General features: G+C 41.3%; 1 protein-coding gene across 1 annotated transcript in view; it reads right to left on the minus strand.

Moving 5' to 3' along the window:
- itga1 (integrin, alpha 1) overlaps positions 1-15,381 on the minus strand; it is a 51,846-nt gene that overhangs the window by 19,918 nt on the left and 16,547 nt on the right. The window contains 10 exon segments of the mRNA XM_010898295.3: positions 305-378; positions 760-934; positions 1,394-1,544; positions 1,660-1,808; positions 6,776-6,831; positions 6,834-6,902; positions 8,186-8,300; positions 9,639-9,727; positions 11,572-11,684; positions 12,988-13,108. Of these exon segments, the coding sequence (XP_010896597.2) occupies positions 305-378; positions 760-934; positions 1,394-1,544; positions 1,660-1,808; positions 6,776-6,831; positions 6,834-6,902; positions 8,186-8,300; positions 9,639-9,727; positions 11,572-11,684; positions 12,988-13,108 (1,112 nt within the window).

The following is a 15,381-nucleotide window of genomic DNA, read 5'->3' on the forward strand; positions in this document are numbered from 1 at the left end:
ACACTATTTAACAAGGGTCAGTCAGTCAGTCAGTGACATTCGCTCTTCTTAGCCGGCTCTGCTTACGCGGTCTGACAAAAACATTCATTTCAATAAACATTTTATGTTTTTTGATGTTTCATTGCCCAGGAAAGTGGGGAAAGGTAGTGGGCCGTTTTCATTGGAAGGGAAAATGGTCTGGATTAGAACCCAGAGGTATTTGTGCACCAGAGGCAGGGCCTTAAAACGCTGGACCGACCTAGGCACACATGTCAACAGTGTAAGGACGTGGGAGAACTACAGTAGGGGGACAATGGAGACTCACCTTGGAGGTGTGGGCACTAAATCCAGCCTGGGACATCTCCATCTCAAAGGAGGAGGTGTAGTTGCCAGACGTAGCTGTGGAAAGGACATTGATCCGTTGCTATACATTCACAGTAGACAAATTAATACGGTCTGTTTTTATTTGCTTTGATTCTTTTTATTACATGACTGTGTGGCTCTCTGGATGATAATTACAGTAGCTTCTTGGAGATTTCAAAGTACAATGTCATGGAATATCTATTTCACAGGAGCTCTAGCACATTGTTGACAGGAGCTCGAGCACATTGTTGACAGGAGCTCTAGCACATTGTTGACAGGAGCTCTAGCACATTGTTGACAGGAGCTCTAGCAAACTGCTCTAAAAAATAAACATGTTGACAAGGTTATCAACGTTCAAAAGTTCAAAGTAACACTAAATATGTTGTATTGATTAATGGAGACATCAGCTCAGCCTACCCTCCAAGGCAAAGATCCTGCTCCCCAGGGCGTCTACAATGGACAGCAGAGCAAACTCATCGGATACGTTGAAAAAGTGATCTTCCACAGGGTCGCTGGAGATCGACTGGATCTCCTTGATGAACTTCTTCACCTCATTGATGCTTCTGTTGTTTCTGTTGTAATCACCAAGGACCTGAACGAAAACCATTAGATTTATGCACTTATTATGTCACTTAACGTACCTTTATTTTTGACGTTTCTATGGTCAATTAAGAACTGATTCCCACTTGCAAAGAAACAGTATTGAGTCCGAGAAACAAGAATTGAACCCATAACAAGAATTGAACCCATAACCCTGGCCCTTCCTGGGTGGAGGACTCCTAGCCTGCTTCATTTCTCTCGATTCATTTTACTTGAACCTTCCGGTGCAAATTGACAAATGATCAGGATGCTACCATCACCCAGTCAGCACCAGGCTCAGTGTTATTGAGACATCTGAACTGAGCGATGCCAATGGATGGTGTCGGCTTAATGGGAGGTTTTTGGGGGGAATATGACAGTCAACTTGCACTGACTCAGATGTAATACAGCTCTTTTGTGTTCCTCTTATTACACCGTTGTGACTAAGGTTGCCAGGCGGCCTTATACTCACGGCGATGCCGAACCTTTCGATGCCGTCGTCCTCGCAACTGTCGATAACTCCCTGGAGGTCATAATGGTCGTGTGATTCTCCATCAGTCACGATGATCATCACCTTCTTGACTCCTGGCCGCGCTCCTCGCTCCACAGTGAACGCCTCTTTCCTGAGGTGAGCAGGGTCAGTGACAGGTCAGAAGTCACGACATGAGACCACATACTACACACTACCTTAAACATGCTGAACTGGGTGGAGGCTGCTGGTTTGCTGTTGCACTGTACCTTGCAGTGTCAATTCCCAGAGCGGTCATAGTCCTGAAGCCTGTCTGCTGCGGAAGCTTTTCCACTTTGGCCAAAAGGGATTGAGTGTTGTCAAACTGACTGAGGTTCACATTATGAGTGACTTGCTCTCCATACGACACAATGCCCACCTGGAACAGAAAAGCTTAGATGGATGGACATACAGACGGACAATGCTCCAACCACACACGCTTTCTTTCGACATCCCGGAAGCATTTTGTATGGTTCACAACAGCCCCTTGGCTCAGACAGCTCTTTAATGCAGAAAAAAGAGACAACTGGCACTGACAATCTCAAGCTCAATAAATCAGACTCTGCTTTGCCTCAGACAATCTCTTTGGAAAACTATTAAATAGAGGTGGTGTCCACTTCTTTTTGCCCATGTTGTGTTATTGTGAACATCAGTACTTCCCCAGTGTCTTGTCAGGCAACACTCTAGGCACCTTGTAACAACAAATTATGTGATAACACCGCATTATGTAATAACTTGACAAAATGTAATACATTTTCACGTCATTATGTAATGACACCAGCATTTAGTAATAATGTGCTGTATTTTGTAATAAACGGCTTGAACTAAATATGTATTTCCCCACATTTTGTAATAAATTATTACATATTACGCTGATTATTACAGAATGTGGGATTTGCACTTTTTTATGAAAATGTAATAATATGGTGCATTATGTAATAACCAAATTGGATGTCTTCATCTGTGCAGTTACAATTTTAACACTCAAGCTAAATTAAACTTCCCAAATATTAAATAAGACCCTTATGACCTCTGTGCCCCCCTTGGCCTATAGTTCACCTAAATAGCCACCTACAGGTGCTGGTCATAAAATTAGAATATCATCAAAAAGTTGATTTATTTTGGTTTTGTTTTGTCCTGAATGCCCTACGTCACTGGTTGCTGCTGTTTTGTTTCTTGTTTTGATTAAAACCATGGATTATTTCCACCATTTTGACTCTGCGCCTGTGTCCTACCACAACCACAACCGTGACACCGGCAATGGTCTTTCGACAGGGCTCCCCAAAAAGACCATCAAAAGGCATCAGCCAGGGGTGGGCGGATCGATCCCAAAATATCAATACTACAGATACTGTTTTGTTTTTGAAGATCGATTCCAGCGTCAATCAGATCGATAACCGTTTCAGTTTTTCCAATCTAAGTTGTACCAATTTGATCAAAGAGTAGAACTGTTACTGTGCAAACAACGTCCCGTTGTCATGAACACATCTTAAGTGCTTCTCCAGCTCCACTGCTGTTGCTTGTGACAGTGCACTCAAACAACGAACACACGCATTGTGCACGCAAAGCACGCGCATCCTACCGGCGCCAACCGCCAATCCAACCTATAGGTCTACATTTATTGCATGCATGAAACCCATGGCTGAACGAGAGAGGAGCATTGTGTAAAATATAGACTATATTTAGACATTCAAATAGAATATTCAGCCAGTTGAAACATATATAAATTACTTATTTTAATGGAATTTAAAACAATATACCTCAAACCTGAAATATGGAAATATGTAGTTTGTCATAGGCTATAGACATAATTAATTTGTTATTTTACCTAGGTGATTCCCCAAGAGCACTGGATATTACAAGCTCTCCCCTACATGAAAGTACAAAAGCCACTTTAAATAATAAAAAGGTATTGGTATCGATATTGGTGATTCTGGCCCTGTATTACTTGGTATTGGATCAAACCCAAAATGTGTGGTATCACTCCTAGCTTCAGCTTCAGATTCAAAATGCAGCTGCTGGAGTTCTTACAGGGGCTAAAAGGTCAGACCACATCACCCCGATTCAGAAGTGACTACACTGGGTTCTTGTCAGCCACAGAATTGAATACAAGGCAAAGCTGCGCATCTCTGGACCAGACTCCCTGTCTATCTTAAATGTATCCTAACCCTCAAAAACTTTTAAATCAGGACTCAAAACCACATTGTACAAGGATGCTTTTAGTTAAGTTATTTGGGTCATTTAAAATTGTTTAAACATATTTTATATCTAGCTTTTAACTAGATCACTATTTATTTATTCATTGTTCTTATAAATTAACTGTCTTTTTTTACAAATGGTCTATTAATGTATCAGTTGCCTCTCTTTCATAAACTGTCTTTTAATCTAAAGTTGTTAAGCACCTTGGATTGCCACTTCGTATGAAAAATGTGCTATAAATAAAGTTTTTCAATTGCCTTGGAAGAGGGAGTATAAGTTGTAGTGTATATCACTGGCCACTAGTTGAAAGGCAACATGTTGAAAGGTATAATACTGAGTGCGAGAAAAATCTTATTTCTCTGCAAAGCATTGGAGTTTCTCTCATTTAGAGTTTACTGCAGAGTAGCTTAATCCTTTATGGTTATAACCATGTGCTTGTTAGCAATGACAGCACTCGCTAGCCTAGCAGATAATATTGGTCTTAGAAAGTTTCAAAATTTCACATTTTGTAATAATCACTGCATTATGTAATAATTTATGACAAAATGCGGGAACATTTATTACATATTACGTTCAAGCTGTTATTGCAAAATGTGGCAGATTATTAAATGTATGACATTTTGTCAAGTTATTACATAATACGGTGTTATTACATAATGTGTTGTTACACACCTTATAATGCTTCTCTTAGATCTGTGACAAATGCCAGAGCTCTAACACATGACTATAGCTTAAATCAGACGGAGGGTCATCCATGTCCTCTGTTACATGGAGTCATGCTCATGATTGTCTAAGATCACCAAACTGTATTTCATATCATGACCCCTCTCCCCAATACAACAGTGGAGTCTGCTAATAGTGCTTTTAGCAATCCTGCTCCATCATCTTGGAACACGTTGCGCTAACCTGAAACTCAATACCACTATTCTGATTGTTGATTTTAAATCACAGGCCACAGTTCTACTGAACAGAAATGGTACACTTTTTAAAACCAGATAGTATGAGCTTTCAACTTCCATTCAACATTATTGTTTCTGTTGGTATTTTGTAGTGTGATTTTATGGTGGGTTTTACATTGCTTAGTCAGCGCTCAGTAAAAAAAAGATCCCAATCTCATTGTGACCCTTCTGGTAAAACAGCAGCAAGAAATATAAAATGAGTAATTCCATCGGATACCACTCCTCTTCTCTTCAACCTCATCTGCCCTTATCTGACTTCTGTCCCCCTCTATTCTCTTTAGTTCCTCTTTACTTCCTGTGTCAGCCCCTGATACTCAGAGACAGTCTACTAAAGACGGCTATGTGGTTTGGTCTGGTGATTCTCATGTGACATCATTCTCTTTATAAAGCACAGACGATACTTATCCAGTTATGGAATATGTGATCTATAAAGGGAGAATAGGCCAATATTTTCCAGCGCCACACAGAGGAAACCTGTAATTTGGCCATTAAAATGAAACCACCGTGAATCAGCTCCTCTCCAGAGGCATGGGTGTTCTGAATAGGATCTCCTTCCGCATGAAGCCCTTGGATATTACACTAATAACACGTTTGGGTCGTGATTAAACAGCGCAAACTGGGACAGTCGTAAATGAATCTCTCATGGACAGAGTATGTAAACATAAATGGTGCCGTAGATCTGTTATACAAGCAACAAGTAAAATTTGTTCTGGTGCTTTGGACAAATCACATTTTCGTAAGCATTGGCCACATACCAATTTCATAAGGGAAGGCAAAATAATGCCCATAGACTTGCCTGTACATTCCAGACAGAGAGAGAGGTGTCTCTTAACAAGTATGGCCCAGGAACTAAATTGTGTATCTGACCAATTATGGCAGACTTTTAATCTATGTAATCTGAGATGTATATGTAGAAAATTATACAACTCAAAAGCAAGACAATAACATATTGAGCTGGTACTGTAAATAATGAGAAGACAGTGAAATGGATTGGTATGAGACAACTAGTCACTCCTATCACAACATCAGATTTCATATTGACTATTTAATCATCAGGTTACTGTACTCAGTTCTGATGTATGCCTGTCTTACTAGCATGCAGGTGTTTTTATTGTTATTAGTAGTATTGTTTACAGATGCATCTCAAAACGTAATGTGGAAAAGTTCATTTCTTTCTGTAATTCAAATCAATAAGTGACACCTTCATATATTCTAGATTCATTACACATGAAGTGAAACATTTCAAGCCTTTTGTTTAAATTTTGATGATTACGGTTTATAGCTCATGGAAATCAAAAATCCAGTACCTCAAAATATTAGAATAAAAAATTTACAATACAGAAAGTGGCTCTTGATGCACTGACTCCAGCCTCAGTCCACTCCTTGTGAAGCTCCCCATTGTTCTTGAATCGGCTTTGTTTGACAATCTTCTTAAGGCTGTGATCATTGCTTGTGCACCTTTTACTGCCACACTTTTCCCTTCCAGTCAACTTTCCATGAATATGCTTTGATACAGCACTCTGTGAACAGGCAGCCCTTTCAGCAATAACCTTCTGTGACTTACCCTCCTCATGGAGGATGTCAATGAGTGTCTTCTGGACAACTGTCAAGTCAGCAGTCTTCCCCAAAATTGTAGTTGTGTGTACTGAGAGACTGGAGGCTCAGGGAGTTAATTAGCTGATTAGAGCTCTTCCCAGATCAACATTTCTGTATTATCCCTTTTTTTATTCTAATGTTTTGAGATACTGGATCTTTGTTTTCCACGAGCTGTAAGCCGTAATCTTCAAGATTGAAACAAAAAAGTATTGAAAGTTTCACTTTATGTGTAATGAATCTAGAATATATGAAGGTGTCACTTTTTGATTAGAATTACAGAAAGAAATGAACTTTTCCACAATATTTTTTTTTTTTTTAGATGCACCTGTCCACAATCCTATGATGGCAGTGGGTTCCCCCGGAAGAGCAGGCCCAGACCTTTAAAGAGTTGGAAAGCATGTCTCCAATAAAGGGTTTAACCAATATGCGGTGGTGTTCGTCTGAACCAGAGTAATTGATAATGGTTTACTAAAAGGTTCTTTGGTGATAATGTTCCACTTAGCTGGAGCCAGAAAAAGGCTATTCTCCAGGGACAATGAGCACCTTCATCTAAAGTCAATATTTTTTCTGGAGTACTTAAAGTGGAAATCACCTGGGACAGCTTAGGTCCGATTTCAATATTCTTCAGAAACTTGACCAGGAAGTCCTGATGCTGCTCCACGGCCAGATACTGTTGGAGCCATCAAGCACCATGATGATGTCTAGCTCTTTGGCACACTCTGAAATGGAAGAGGGATTCAAATGTTTTAGCAGTTCCTGACAATAATGTAAGCTCGCACATAACATACAGTTTCATGCAACTCAGTTTCAGGGTCTTGGCAATCTCCTTATAGCCCAGGCCACCTTTATGTAGAGAAACAATTCTTTTTTTCAGATCCTCAGAGAGTTCTTTGCCATGAGGTGCCATGTTGAACTTCCAGTGACCAGTATGAGGGAGTGTGAGAGCGATGACACTAAATGTAACACAACTGCTCCCCATTAACACCTGAGACCTTAACACTAACAAGTCACATGACACCAGGGAGAGAAAATGACTAATTGGGCCCAATTTGGACATTTTCACTTAGGGGTGTACTCACTGTTGTTGCCAGGGGTTTAGACATTAATGGCTGTGGTGTTGTGTTATTTGAGGGACAGCAAATTTTCACTGTTATACAAGCTTTACACTCACTACTTTACCTTGTAGCAAAGTGTCATTTCCTCAGTGTTGTCACATGAAAAGATATACTCAAATATTTACAAAAATGTGAGGGGTGTACTCACTTTTGTGAGATACTGTATAGTTTAATTGAAAAACGTTAGATGTGTATGCGTTTTGCGCATCAATCAATTTAGGTCACCGATTGGAGCAGTTTATTTATGTTTTTTTTTTTTTTTACAAAGAATGCATTCATGCAGTTGGTTTGTGGAGTGAAAGAACACCCTACCAAGAAACAGAGAAGGAAAGCAATTTAGAAGTATCTTAGTGTTAATCTTGATACAACGTTACTGGAGAATACAGATTACTGGAAAATCCATTTACCATGCATGTCCCATGGTGGGGAGGGGCTGCGTGTCATCCACCCTGTCTAGCCCACGCAGGGCTGCGGAACGTGTCTGCGGTCTGTTTACCCTGATGCATTGACAGCCCTCCGTAGAGACGGAAACTCCCTCTGAAACCTGTCCTAACTTGGGCATGTGTGGCAGCAGGGCCCGAGTGACTGCAGATGAGTTTACGCTAAGCGGAATGCTCTTATGTACACAACTGATGTCTCTCTGGCCGTGCTCCTCCCACAGAGGGTGGCGGCTAAGGGTGTTAAGAAAGGAATGGGGGGGGGGGGGGGGGGCGAGGGGGGGGGGGGTGACACTATCTCTCCAGTTTGTTGGTATGAGGGGTCAGATGTAGGAGGAGATGCTGAAAGAATGCTGTTAATATCTGCCTGTGTTTAATTGTTTGTGTGTGTGTATGTGTGCGTGTGTGTATGCGTGTGTGTGTGTGTATATGTGTGTGTGGGGGGGGTACCTTGCACGGCCGGGGCGATGGAGTTGAGGACCTGGAAGGTGGAGCTGACGTTGGTGCAAATCCCAGAGATGTATGTCTGCTGACCACACATGTAGCCGTACTGAGGACCACAAGCCTGTAGGACAGGGGTACACACACACACACACCATACAAACACACACACACACACATTTGTTGACTTTACTGTTTTCATGGGGACACCAAAGTTGACTTCCTTAAAAAATCCTGTTTTTCCTCATCCTAAACCTAAGCTTTGCCCTAATTCTAACCTGAACCCTGACTGCAACCTAACTTTAAACTCAAAAACGTAACATTTATGTATAAACTTAACCTAGCCCTAATGCAATACCCTAACCCTAATTCCAACCCTACCCCCAATAGTAACTTTCACCCTAAACCTAATACTTAAGCCAATGATTTGCCTTTTTCAAAGTGGGGGCAGGAAAAAAGTCTCAGTTGGTAACAGTTTTCTGAATGAACCACATTCAGATTTTTTTTTGTCCCAATAATTTAGTTAGTTTAGAAACACACACACCTGACCAGGGCATGACAGGAAAAAGGCTCTGACATGGGGAAAAAAGACACCAGAAAAGGAAATTCCTTCTGATTTGAAGTTGCAGGCATGTTTTCGTGACACAGTGTTTGCTAAACACAGACATATAAAATGTCAACCCTTCGGAGGACCACAAAACCAGAAACCCATGTTCCCTAGTCCCTAATCCCACCCTTAACCTATTCAAACACAAAGACAAAATTATTAGATTTTACCCTTAATGATTTTACCCTTAACTCCAGAGAGCCTTTTTCCTAGTAGGGACCAATGTGTCAGGTTTGACTGTCTTTGTGGGGTCTGAACAGGTATTGATAGACGTTACGGTTACACACAGGGTTACACTGCAAAAAAAATTGCCAATGGAACAAGACAATTTTTGAGGAGATATTTGCTTGAAATAAGTGAAATAATCTGCCAAGGGAACAAGACAAATTACACAATATTCAAGGCATATTTTCTAAAAACAATTGGTATATTCTAAAGAAAAATTTACCTTATTTTATGGATGGTTAGATTTTTTAATCTGAAAACAAGTTAAACATACTTGATAAGACAGATATTTTTTGCAGTGTACACACACAGTGGGTTAATGTTTTGAATTTTCAGTGTCTAGTAACCAGTCCTTATATGAACCTTGAGGAAGAAACTTGGTGAAGAGGCAGAGGGGAAACTTCTGGTAAGACACAAGCCTTGTAATTAATGTCTTATTCTTAGGTCATCATTATAAATACTACCACCCATTCTGCCAGACTGACACACAGAGAGAGAATGCCATATGAGATTGTACAATACATATATCTTTTTAAATTCCAAATACTATCAATCTGAAAACAGTACAGTGTACTACATGACAGCTCTCCATTATAGGGCGGACATGTACATTCCCATATGTTCTCTTACCAGAAAGCCTCCTTCAGGGTTGGTAACCAACGTTGTTCCCATGGTCATGTTTTCTTTGACTTCGTGTAGGTTAGGAATTGTTGTGTTTTCTGGGAAAATAGGGAATATATAAATAATCATCAGAAAAAAGAAAGAACTCCTTTAAAACAAAATAGCTGGTCAAATTTTTTTGTCCATTTTCCCATAGGCAGACAATCCCCTCCGGACCTCCCGCATGCACCATTGACATATATACAGTAGTTATTTCTAGAAGAGGTTTTTATTTGACCATCCCTGTCCCGGATAATGGGGGATAATCATTGCTAGGGTCTTTGCTTATAAAGGACTACATATATAGCATGTTTTAAATGCAACTAGTTATGTGTGCTCAGTTGGTCCTGTATGGTTGCAGGAGCTTGACGCAAAGCCTGGGCTGCGGGTTCAACTCTGGCTGGGGTCAGAAATACTCAGATGTCTCCCCTCACTGCACCCAGCCTTTGGATAAAGTGTCTGCTAAACAACGTTCTATGTTTAATCACATTAGCCCTTGGTCTAACCGCATTTCTCAAAGACGTCAGGGGAGGACTTGGGACCAGAAATGCAACACACAGGTACATTATTTTTACTGATGTCAGGCTCGTGCATCGGCTAAATTTATTTTAGGGCCCCACGTAAATGCACTTTTTATTTTTGTGGCCCCCATAATTTATTCAATGATGATCATTTAATCTATATCCATTCACCTATCTCGTTAATAACAGAAAGGTAGACAGACAGGCAAACAAATCTACTAGCCTATTTAGCGCTAAGCCAAATTGCCAGATGGCCAGTCTGCCCTTGCGTCTTCTGATTTATCATTTTGGCTCCACTCATAATGTACTCTCTCTGTGCTCTCACACTTTCATAATTTATGTCACATTCAACGGGGGTAGAACAACGCAGCCCAGTCAAGCGCTGAGACAATACAGCCGTTGTGATGCTCACACTATAAAAGGATGACTTGACTATTATCTCAAGGACCAATACTGTATCTCTATTATTATTAGCAGTACACATTACATAGTTATGAAACATTTAAAAACAGTAAACGTTATAAAAGAGCAAATAATTAACAATACCATCGAATGTTAACAAAATGTTATCATATATCGGTTGCTTCTGAGAAGGAATGTTGATTGACTGAAAGACAGTATATTTAAGCAATAAGGCACGAGGGTGTTGTTTGTGGCCAATATACCATGGCTAAGAGCTGTTCTTAGGCACAACGCATCATCGAGTGCTTGGGCACTGTGCTTTGCCATGGTATATTGGCAATATTGTTCTTATAAATCAGTAATAAATGCAATTAGTGCAGTGAAAAGTGATGTGATATGATATCCGTGGTAAACCAGTTTCAATCCTGGTTGCTGATTGGCTGATAGCCAAATGAATAAGATCCGCTAAATTAATAACAGTGAGTCAGTATTGGGGTCAATCCCATTTTTCATCAGTTATTTCAATTTCCTTCCATATTTGAAATGGAATTGAGCTCCTATTCAGAGTTATGCTTTGCTTGCGCAGGAGCTCTAATCATCAGCTCAAAAGTAAATAGGGTATAAAGAGCACTGGCACCTACAGTGTTTCAGACCAGGCCAATCCCTGGTATTGCGTATGCAGATGCCAAGAGGGTTGAAACTGCAGCAGTGGATATCCGCTGATTAGCTGTTTACTAATGATGATATTATTATGAGTGGCTGAGATGAGACATCCAAATCCTGTTTATGTAGTCTTTTTGGGCTGCTGTGGTGCTGCTGCACCTCACGTCCTGTCCCAACGCACCAGAGTGGAGCAGCACACCAGAAAAAAACACTTCTGGGTTTGGTGGTGAAGCCTCAGCTCAGCCAGAGCTGAAAGCTGGAATACAGATAACACTCGCGACCGGCAGGTTTGAAGATGCACATGAGCTGGCACTTACTGGGCAGCTCCAATTTGATACATTCAGGGTTTGGCCCTCGACCCACAGGACATTTGTAGACATCTCCAGTCCGTTTGGCTGGCTGACCGGCAAGGGGGGAACCGATAAGTATCCTTCAGAGAAAGAAACAAGTGACAGAGTTCAGCCATGGCTATCAAACACATGGTTTCAGTTTAGACATACATTTGCACACGTTATACATGTGGCACTTGATAACATAAAGGTGTATGGAAAGTGCAGTTGTTGTGCTGTTCAAACCAATTATATATTTGTTTTACTCATCTGTAGTCTGTTTACTTATTCTAAGTCAGTAACCCATTCTGTGATTTAGAAAACATCATGTTAGCTAAGAGATTTTGATGTTACTGTAATCTGTAAGGTCCACTGCTATTTCTCCCAGAAATCTACAATGCTAAACCGATCTAGTCACCCGCTAGCATGTAAACAATTCGGCCAATTAACATTCCACTCTCTTAATGGCCCCTGACAACTGAAGTGGGACCGAGTGTTGGGAACACAAGCTCAACTATTTGGAATCAGAAACATCTGAGAAAGAGAAAGCTGTGATAATCTCCAGGTCTTACAGTGGAGTGGCTCTCTGTATTGCAGGCCAGAAGACAAGTGTGCCGATGGGCTCCCTTTAAACAGGTCTCGCTGTAAATAAGAGCCTTCTAATGGAGCCGTGTCATCTGCACATTGATCACTCAGCTTACATCTACAGCTTCCCAGGTTAAGTAGCACAGGCATCTATTCTCTGGAGCATCTCGCTCCCTCAACATCTCTCTTTCACTAGTATGGATAATGGAAGGACCAGTCGTACATGCAGGTATCCTTTAAACGGAAAGTAACTGAAAGTATCCGGGTGAAATTGAAATGATGCCTAGTTGATCCGTACATAGTGCTGGCCTCTCATACGGTGGTGTATAAGGCAGCCTAACAAATGGGCTGACAGGGAATTTGCGATGTGATCTGTGCGAGTAGCGATGGGGAAAGCGGTAGGACCATTCGTCGTTTCTCATCACAGTTGCTGATTGGGATCACTCAGTTAAGGGTAACCAGTAGAGCTGTACGAGAGGGAGTTCACCTTTCTCTAAAGGGACGTAGGCTTAAACTGTGCACTGCTTTGATAATGGCTTTACTGGCAGGATGGGTGGATGCTTGGGTGGGTTGTTTTCACGTAATGGGCAGAAGGAGGAAAAGAGAGGGGATCTTGATTTGAGGCAGATCATGTCAAGCTACGGGATGTAGGGATTATGCAGCCGCGTACAACAAATCGGGAGTTACGTAAATAGCAATCAGTTTTGTAATGTATCTCAATATTGATCTTGTCCATTTTAACGTAAACCAGGGCCAAGAAGAAAGAAAACAAACACTGTTGTGAAGTCACGTCTGGTGAACCCTAACAACGACTCTCACCATTTTCCTTCACTGTTCTCAAACTGCTGGACTGAGTATCCAAACATGTCCTCCAGTGGACCGCTGAATGACAGACCATTCTTGTCATCCACGTTAAACAGCAGGACGCATGGTAGCAACGCTGCAAGAAAAGAAAACATTGTGAACACTTATCTGAGAAAATATTGAAAAACTCTTTTAAAAATAATAATGTTAACAAATGATCATTCTGTAAAAATATTTCAGTGTCAGTGAACCTTAATATTTACAGGGTTACCAGGCAAACAAACAAGAAAATAGGAACATAAACATTAATAAAATGTTTTTGGATACAAGCCAGATGCAATAGAATTGATAAACAATTTACTTTTCCCATTTTCAGAACAATCTAATTATTACGAATGTCAAATATAGTTCCATGGGAGGTATATCATTCATTGCTAAATGTTTTTTTTGTTCTGTATTGTTGCTTTCACAATGCAAATCTCATCTTTGTCATCCCAATAAAGCTTTAAGAATGGAACAGGTAATATGATGGGAGTGAAATATGGAAACCATAACCATTATCTACTGATGAACTCTTCTAGCGGCCAAAGGCGGCCAAGGAATGTCATCATAATACGCCAACAGACGTCAGTCTGTCAGACAGCCCACTAACCTCTAACCTCTGACCCTCTAGCACAATGCCTTATTCTCCGGGCCTCCCTAGCCTCATACTGAGTTGTGTTAATGAGGCAATACATGTCTTAATATAGACCTTCAAGGTCTCCTTGTCCCTCGGCCATGAAGGAGACATTTGATTTCTAATGGTCCACAGAATTCCTCAGAGTAAATGTGTTAAATTCCTTGATTCGTAAGGAGGCGTGAGGATAAGCAGGACACATAGAGACAGATATGTAGCCAAGCCAAAACACAAAGAGGACGAAGACAGAAGAATACAGGGGCTTGTCAGAGGACACAGACTGGACGCCACACAGACTCTGTTGATGGAGATTGGATGTCCCACAGCCAAACAACGCTATAGCTGCCTACAGTGTGAACAGCAGCCGTGGGAGTTCCCATTCACTTCAGCTCACACGTGAAGTTAGACACAGATCCACGCAGGAAGCCAAAGAACCGGAGGACTCTGAGGCATTTGTCGGACACAAACAGAAGCAGACAGAAGGAGCAGTGTCTTGTACTGTGGTCATTTTTGTCCGACAGTGAGGCTGGCCTGGTTAAATATGAACGGTTTATTTGCAGAAAGTTAGCCGGAGGCCTTACGACTGAATGTACTGTAAGTTCTCTCATTTCCAGGCCAGTTTCCATTTCCACTGTTTTGTGATTCATCTACTGCAATGCAGTCTGTCTTAGTAAAGGGCAAGGAAAAAAAGCTGTTTGCTGCAACTCTTTAGACGCCACTGTCCTTAACCCAAATGAGTCATTCCTTTTTCACCAAGTCTGCCTGGTGTTGTCCTAAGGGTCTGAATGCCATTCCATCAATTGGCACTCTTACACTGAGAGACTTACAGGAGCAATTACAGTTACGTACACTGCACATAATCTAGTCGACTTTGGGATTCGAACCAGTAACCAGTTACCGTTCCAATAATCTAACTGCCATCTGCCAACCATAGGACGAGAATAGAAATGGGTAGGTCATTAGTTTGCGTTTCTCTCTATTACACTTTATCCGGTCTTCCGGAGTTCAGCAAGCCAGTGTCTTGACCAGAATGGAAGCAGTGGTTAGTCATCACTTTTTTTCTTGCACGACTTCTAGCTTGCCCAGAATTGGTATGCCCCTAGTCTGTGTGACAATGAACTGGACCAGGTTAGTCATCATAATCAGGCTCTGTTTTTACCACCTTCAACCTGGTCTGGCGTACCAGACACTCCCTCCAGCAGCTCGGAAGTAAGTAGATCCCATGCACAATAACTAGCCTATGTGTGATGTTAAACGGTATGAGGGGCCATTTGTTTGGTCAGGGAGTGAGTGTTTTGTTTAGCGTCTGTCCCGACATGGAGCCTCTGAGTGTCTGAGTATCGGCCTCTGTTTTCTTCTGTATTCTGGTGCGTCAGACACTTCCTCCACGTGGTTTGGAAAACAACAACTTGGCCTGCACACTTAGTCCAGGGATTAAGCCTGCTTCTGTGGCATCCCGAGTTCGAATGCTCCGGTGTCTGGGAGAGTCAGCCTCAATATCTGACTGCTCATTAGTTTCTGTTTTCATTGTGTCATTGTGTCTTAGTCCCTGATCTATTCCATGAGGTAGGCTATGCATGGTTATGGCAGTGTTTGAACAACCTTGGATCCCAGATAGGAGCACGATTAGGTTAAAAAACTGTTTCTGTTTGGTTTGCACCAACCTCAGTTGAATGCCTCTTTCAAAATCATTAGGACATCATCATTGGCCATCACCACTGTCTGATTTCTTT

The sequence above is a fragment of the Esox lucius genome, chromosome 14, assembly GCF_011004845.1.
Source record: "Esox lucius isolate fEsoLuc1 chromosome 14, fEsoLuc1.pri, whole genome shotgun sequence".
Classification (NCBI taxonomy): Eukaryota; Metazoa; Chordata; class Actinopteri; order Esociformes; family Esocidae; genus Esox; species Esox lucius.